Source organism: Littorina saxatilis, linkage group LG10 (assembly GCF_037325665.1).
Source record: "Littorina saxatilis isolate snail1 linkage group LG10, US_GU_Lsax_2.0, whole genome shotgun sequence".
NCBI lineage: Eukaryota > Metazoa > Mollusca > Gastropoda > Littorinimorpha > Littorinidae > Littorina > Littorina saxatilis.
In genome coordinates, this window is record NC_090254.1 from 45,620,053 (window position 1) to 45,628,462 (window position 8,410).

Below are 8,410 nucleotides of genomic sequence, written 5' to 3' on the forward strand. Positions count from 1 at the left end.
CTTTCACGAATCAGGAACCGACAAGGAATAAGATGAAAGTGTTTTTAAATTGATTTCGACAATTTAATTTTGATAATAATTTTTATATTTTAAATTTTCAGAGCTTGTTTTTAATCCAAATATAACATATTAATATGTTTTTGGAATCAGAAAATGATGGAAAATAAGATGAACGTAAATTTGAATCGTTTTATAAAACTTTTTTTTTATACAATTTTCAGATTTTTAATGACCAAAGTCATTACTTAATTTTTAAGCCACCAAGCTGAAATGCAATACCGAAGTCCGGGCTTCGTCGAAGATTACTTGAACAAAATTTCAACCAATTTGGTTGAAAAATGAGAACGTGATAGTGCCGCCTCAACTTTCACGAAAAGCCGGATATGACGTCATCAAAGACATTTCTCAAAAAAAAAGAAAAATATTTTCGGGGATATCAATCCCAGGAAATCTCATGAAAAATTTCATAAAGATCGGTCCAGTAGTTTAGTCTCAATCGCTCTACACACCATCCGGCTTTTCGTGAAAGTTGAGGCGGCACTGTCACGCTCTCATTTTTCAACCAAATTGGTTGAAATTTTGGTCAAGTAAAAAAAATATTTTTTTATTAAACGATTCAAATTTACGTTCATCTTATTCTCCATCATTTTCTGATTCCAAAAACATATAAATATGTTATATTTGGATTAAAAACAAGCTCTGAAAATTAAAAATATAAAACTTATTATAAAAATTAAATTGTCGAAATCAATTTAAAAACACTTTCATCTTATTCCCTGTCGGTTCCGGATTCCAAAAACATATAGATATGATATGTTTGGATTAAAAACACGCTCAGAAAGTTAAAACGAAGAGATGTACAGAAAAGGGTGCTATCCTTCCCAGCGCAAGTACTACCCCGCTCCTCTTGTCAATTTCACTGCCTTTGCCATGAGCGGTGGACTGACGATGCTACGAGTATACCTCACGCCGGAACCTCGGCTGTACCCGCGGATAACCGCAGGCTCTGCAGGCTGTTCACCGCAGACAGAAATTGTCAACACGAGTGGTGAGTGTCTGCACAAAATCGTCTCTGCTTTCTCTAAAATGACATATCATTACAAAACTATTGTTTGTACTTCAACCTAAGGTATTATAGCACCCTACCATCGATTTAATTTTTTCCTTTCGTTCGAATGTGAAGGCTGAGCTTCGAGTATTTGTGCATTTCCTGTAAGAAGTGCCAACATTCTGACTTTACACATTTATTACGGAAATCCAAGCTTATTAAACAAGCTGCAGAAGTCAGAATTTTGGTACTTTTTACAGGAAATCCACAAATACTCGAAGCTCAGCCTTCACATACGAACGAAAGGAAAAAAATTAAATCGATGATAGGGTGCTATAATACCTTAGGTTGAAGTACAAACAATAGTTTTGTAATGATATGTCATTTTAGAGAAAGCAGAGACGATTTTGTGCAGACACTCGATCACCACTCGTGTTGACAATTTCTGTCTGCGGTGAACAACCTGCAGAGCCTGCGGGTATCCGCGGGTACATCTGAGGTTCCGGCGTGTATACGGTCTTGCTGAAAAATTGCATTGCGTTCCGTTTCATTCTGTGAGTTCGACAGCTACTTGACTAAATGTTGTATTTTCGCCTTAGGCCTAAAAAAAATAGGTGTGGTTACGGTAACCCGACCTACCCTATTTTTAGGGGCCGATCCTATAACTTTTTATTACATTTGTCAAAAAAAAACAAAAAAACCCGAGTGCAAAAACGCAATGAAAGCGAAAGCGCCCGAGTCGCACACTTATTTCCCTGTCAAGTAGGTTTAATTTGTACACATTAGAAAAAAAAGTTTAAAAAAAAAGTGATTGCCTACCTACCTACCCTATTTTTTTTGGCTATGTTACCGTAACCACACCTATTTTTTTTTTGGCCTTACGCGACTTGTTTTTACATTTAGTCAAGTTTTGACTAAATGTTTTAACGTAGAGGGGGGAATCGAGACGAGGGTCGTGGTGTATGTGTGTGTGTGTGTGTGTGTGTGTGTCTGTCTGTGTGTGTGTGTAGAGCGATTCAGACCAAACTACTGGACCGATCTTTATGAAATTTGACATGAGAGTTCCTGGGAAAGATATCCCCTGACGTTTTTTTCTTTTTTTCGATAAATACCTTTGATGACGTCATATCCGGCTTTTTGTAAACGTTGAGGCGGCACTGTCACACCCTCATTTTTCAATCAAATTGATTGAAATTTTGGCCCAGCAATCTTCGACGAAGGCCGGACTTCAGTATTGCATTTCAGCTTGGTGGCTTAACAATTAATTAATGACTTTGGTCATTAAAAATCTGAAAATTGTAAACAAAAAAAAAAACGTTTTCAAAACGATCCAAATTTACGTTTATCTTATTCTTCATCCTTTTCTGATTCCAAAAACATATAAATATGTTATATTTGGATTAAAAACAAGCTCTGAAAATCAAAAAATATAAAAATTATTATTAAAATAAAATTTCCGAAATCGATTTAAAAACAATTTCACCTTATTCCTTGTGGGTTCCTGATTCCAAAAACATATAGATGTGATATGTTTGGATTAAAAACACGCTCAGAAAGTTAAAAAGAATAGAGATAAAGAAAAGCGTGCTATCCTTCTCAGCGCAACTACTACCCCGCTCTTCTTGTCAATTTCACTGCCTGTGCATCGAGCGGTTGACTGACGATGCTACGAGTATACGCTCTTGCTGTAAAAATGCAGTGAGTTCAGTTTCATTCTGTTAGTTCGACAGCTTGACTAAATGTTGTAATTTCGCCTTACGCGACTTGTTTTCTTTTGTACATTCTCAGCAGAATTCTTTTAGTTCAACCCAATGTACTGCCCAGATAACATCTTGTTTACTGTCGGCGTTGTTTTCATGCATTGTACCACGTTCTATGATGTTTTGGATACATAAATAACAAGTCGCGTGAAGCGAAATTATAAAAAAAACGCTGGCGCTGGACCCGAGTACTCTTTAGACTGGCTCGCTCCCTCAGTATGAAAGTTTTTGTCTTGTGCACGTGGATTTAAAAAAATATATATATATATATTTTTATTTATTTTACACAATTAAAAAAATTATTAGAGTAAAAAAACCCATTAAAACGTTCATAATAAACAATAGTAAACAAGAATTAAAAAAAACACACACAAAAAACATAGACCACACATGCCGGGAATCGAACCCGGATCACTTTGGCCATAGGTGGACGTGCTACGACAACTTTACTAGAGTTGTGCGCCTTGAATCACTGTGTCCCTGTCGCTCTCTCTCGTGCTCTCTGTCTCTCTTTCAGTCTCACCGAGACCAAAAACTGCATTGTAGTTTCTTTGCCGAGACCAAATCCCCACCCGCTGCTGCGCTGGCTGGCTTGCAAATCGTCTCGCATGCGATACGCATGCTTTTCTCGTGATCGGCGGTTCTTTTTGGCGAACTGCCTCGGGTTCAAGTTTAGGTCGCTCCAGGAGAAAAATTCCTGTGGATGTTGGCCTTTAAGCGTGACAAAAAAAGAACAGGGCCGGAGTACGATGATAAATACAAGACTTCTTTTACAACCATTTGAAAAATACATACATCCTCGGTGGCGACTCGCATAACGAAATCGTTTTTCTCGTGTTTTGAACTTGCCGGTGTTACAGCTCAGAGCTGAGTACGTCCCGCACTTCGCTTTGTTTACATCACGTGACCACCCAAACATCCGTACAACGCAACATTCTCACGAGAAAAACACGTTTATTTGTTTGCTTTGTCTTTATTACACATTTCTATTTACATTTACCATTAAAACACCAAGTCGTATACTTTAATTTGCAAGTGAATCATTATCATACAAAATAACGTTATCACGAGACGAACAAAGGGAAGACACTCTATCAGTCTATTATGCAAAGTTTCTCAGAGAGCGTCTGCTTCTCAACTGTTTCGCGCGAATCGTGTAAGATCTATTTTTTGCGGAAACCTCCCGAAGAAATGCAGTATCAGCGGTTTCCACCTGATGTGACGCCCTGTTCTTCGTCGGTCACGCCTGTGGACACCGCTACGCTACCCTGTGTTTCCAATCTATTACCTGTGGACACCGCTACGCTACCCTGTGTTTCCCTTCTAATACCCGTGGACACCACTACGCTACCCTGTGTTTCCAATCTATTACCCGTGGACACCACTACGCTACCCTGTGTTTCCCTTCTATTACCCGTGGACACCACTACGCTACCCTGTGTTTCCAATCTATTACCCGTGGACACCACTACGCTACCCTGTGTTTCCAATCTATTACCCGTGGACACCACTACGCTACCCTGTGTTTCCCTTCTATTACCCGTGGACACCACTACGCTACCCTGTGTTTCCAATCTATTACCCGTGGACACCACTACGCTACCCTGTGTTTCCAATCTATTACCTGTGGACACCGCTACGCTACCCTGTGTTTCCCTTCTAATACCCGTGGACACCACTACGCTACCCTGTGTTTCCAATCTATTACCTGTGGACACCACTACGCCACCCTGTGTTTCCCTTCTATTACCCGTGGACACCACTACGCTACCCTGTGTTTCCCATCTATTACCCGTGGACACCACTACGCTACCCTGTGTTTCCAATCTATTACCCGTGGACACCACTACGCTACCCTGTGTTTCCCTTCTCTTAACCGTGGACACCGCTACGCTACCCTGTGTTTCCAATCTATTACCCGTGGACACCACTACGCTACCCTGTGTTTCCAATCTATTACCCGTGGACACCGCTACGCTACCCTGTGTTTCCCTTCTCTTAACCGTGGACACCACTACGCTACCCTGTGTTTCCAATCTATTACCTGTGGACACCGCTACGCTACCCTGTGTTTCCAATCTATTACCCGTGGACACCACTACGCTACCCTGTGTTTCCAATCTATTACCTGTGGACACCGCTACGCTACCCTGTGTTTCCAATCTATTACCCGTGGACACCACTACGCTACCCTGTGTTTCCAATCTATTACCTGTGGACACCGCTACGCTACCCTGTGTTTCCAATCTATTACCTGTGGACACCGCTACGCCACCCTGTGTTTCCCATCTCTTAACCGTGGACACCACTATGCTACCCTGTGTTTCCAATCTATTACCCGTGGACACCACTACGCCACCCTGTGTTTCCAATCTATTACCCGTGGACACCACTACGCCACCCTGTGTTTCCAATCTATTACCCGTGGACACCGCTACGCTACCCTGTGTTTCCAATCTATTACCCGTGGACACCACTACGCCTCCCTGTGTTTCCAATCTATTACCCGTGGACACCACTACGCTACCCTGTGTTTCCAATCTATTACCTGTGGACACCGCTACGCTACCCTGTGTTTCCAATCTATTACCTGTGGACACCACTACGCTACCCTGTGTTTCCAATCTATTACCTGTGGACACCGCTACGCTACCCTGTGTTTCCAATCTATTACCCGTGGACACCACTACGCTACCCTGTGTTTCCCTTCTCTTACCCGTGGACACCACTACGCTACCCTGTGTTTCCAATCTATTACCCGTGGACACCACTAAGCTACCCTGTGTTTCCCTTCTTGTACCCGTGGACACCACTATGCTACCCTGTGTTTCCAATCTATTACCCGTGGACACCACTACGCTACCCTGTGTTTCCAATCTATTACCCGTGGACACCACTATGCTACCCTGTGTTTCCAATCTATTACCCGTGGACACCACTACGCTACCCTGTGTTTCCCTTCTTGTACCCGTGGACACCACTATGCTACCCTGTGTTTCCAATCTATTACCCGTGGACACCACTACGCTACCCTGTGTTTCCCATCTCTTAACCGTGGACACCACTATGCTACCCTGTGTTTCCAATCTATTACCCGTGGACACCACTATGCTACCCTGTGTTTCCAATCTATTACCCGTGGACACCACTACGCTACCGTGTGTTTCCAATCTATTACCCGTGGACACCACTACGCTACCCTGTGTTTCCAATCTATTACCCGTGGACACCACTACGCTACCCTGTGTTTCCAATCTATTACCCGTGGACACCACTATGCTACCTTGTGTTTCCAATCTATTACCCGTGGACACCACTACGCTACCCTGTGTTTCCCATCTCTTAACCGTGGACACCGCTATGCTACCCTGTGTTTCCAATCTATTACCCGTGGACACCGCTACGCTACCCTGTGTTTCCCATCTCTTAACCGTGGTCACCACTACGCTACCCTGTGTTTCCAATCTATTACCCGTGGACACCACTACGCCACCCTGTGTTTCCAATCTATTACCCGTGGACACAACTACGCTACCCTGTGTTTCCAATCTATTACCCGTGGACACCGCTACGCTACCCTGTGTTTCCCATCTCTTAACCGTGGTCACCACTACGCTACCCTGTGTTTTTCCAATCTATTACCCGTGGACACCACTACGCCACCCTGTGTTTCCAATCTATTACCCGTGGACACAACTACGCTACCCTGTGTTTCCAATCTATTACCCGTGGACACCGCTACGCTACCCTGTGTTTCCCATCTCTTAACCGTGGACACCGCTACGCTACCCTGTGTTTCCAATCTATTACCCGTGGACACCACTACGCTACCCTGTGTTTTCAATCTATTACCCGTGGACACCACTACGCTACCCTGTGTTTTCAATCTATTACCCGTGGACACCACTACGCTACCCTGTGTTTCTAATCTATTACCTGTGGACACCACTACGCCACCCTGTGTTTCCAATCTATTACCCGTGGACACCGCTACGCTACCCTGTGTTTCCCATCTCTTAACCGTGGACACCACTACGCTACCCTGTGTTTCCCAACTCTTAACCGTGGACACCACTACGCTACCCTGTGTTTCCCAACTCTTAACCGTGGACACCACTACGCTACCCTGTGTTTCCCTTCTTGTACCCGTGGACACCACTACGCTACCCTGTGTTTCCCTTCTTGTACCCGTGGACACCGCTACGCTACCCTGTGTTTCCCTTCTTGTACCCGTGGACACCGCTACGCTACCCTGTGTTTCCCTTCTTGTACCCGTGGACACCGCTACGCTACCCTGTGTTTCCCTTCTTGTACCCGTGGACACCACTACGCTACCCTGTGTTTCCCTTCTTGTACCCGTGGACACCACTACGCTACCCTGTGTTTCCCATCTATTACCCGTGGACACCGCTACGCTACCCTGTGTTTCCAATCTATTACCCGTGGACACCACTACGCCACCCTGTGTTTCCAATCTATTACCCGTGGACACCACTACGCTACCCTGTGTTTCCAATCTATTACCCGTGGACACCACTACGCTACCCTGTGTTTCCCTTCTATTACTCGTGGACACCACTACGCTACCCTGTGTTTCCAATCTATTACCCGTGGACACCGCTACGCTACCCTGTGTTTCCAATCTATTACCGTCGAATGCTACCACGCTTCCTTGCATCTTCAAACACGCCTTAACGTCCATAGCTTTGACCCACTTGTAGGTGAGTCTGCAAACTTTTGTTTAACCTCCCGACAAATGTAATTGTCTGGCAAGATGACAAGCCGTGACCCAACGCGCTCGCTTGGTTAAGGACGCCGGGTCTACTTGACTAGAAGCAGTACAAGTCGCGCCATTTGCATTTCAGCCAAGATGAAAACCGAAAATAGGCGGCAGACATTAAACAAGGGTGAAGGGGAAACAAAGAGGATGCGAAGAGAGGGGGGAGGGGGTCGGGGGTACTTGGAGGTGAGGTCAGGCACAATACTGAGCAAAAAGTACAAAATGAATGGTAGCCACTTTCTGGATTTTTTTTGCAAAGAACTGTTTTCTTCTGGTTGTTAATGTTGTTGTATTGTGATTAAAGAGAGAATAAAGAATTAATATCATTTTACAGATGATTTTTTCTGTTGATGGTTATTTTGTTTTTGATTATTTTCTATTGAAAATACAACTTAAAATGGCCACTGAAACCTGACAAAAATGAGTGGTCTTGTTTGAGAAAGCACAATGGTAAGTGAAGCAGTTTGTAGTGTCATGTTTGTATTTATTTTGGTCAAACTAAGTGTATTTAACAATTAGATATGCTCATTTTCTTTCTTTACCGTAAAATGTGTCGTTAGCGTGGACGAAAAAATTGCATTCTGTAAGTAATGCTTCGTGTCTCACTTCACACGCTGATCTAAGTCCATACCATCATCATATCTTTCACATGCAACTCGATATTTCCACTGATAATTGAAAGTTACTGAATAAAATGACACAATCTAGCACAAATAAAAGCAATCAAAAGACCTAGCTTTGTGAAAGAATGTGTGAAAGGCAATATCCGACGTTTTGCGTCACTGCGTTACTTACGTTTTTGCACTTCCAAAATCTAACGCG

The 8,410-nt window shown here is 43.3% G+C and overlaps 1 protein-coding gene across 1 annotated transcript; it reads right to left on the reverse strand.

Annotated features, from left to right (window-relative positions):
* Nucleotides 1–4,007: 4,007 nt before the first annotated feature.
* LOC138977888 (SUMO-interacting motif-containing protein 1-like) lies at nucleotides 4,008–7,486 on the reverse strand. The gene is made up of 2 exons (XM_070350495.1): nucleotides 6,451–7,486; nucleotides 4,008–5,398 (listed from the first exon to the last, which is right to left on the reverse strand). Exons 1-2 carry the CDS (start codon nucleotides 7,484–7,486, stop codon nucleotides 4,008–4,010), a joined length of 2,427 nt encoding a protein of 808 aa, XP_070206596.1.
* Between the last annotated feature and the right edge of the window lie 924 nt (nucleotides 7,487–8,410).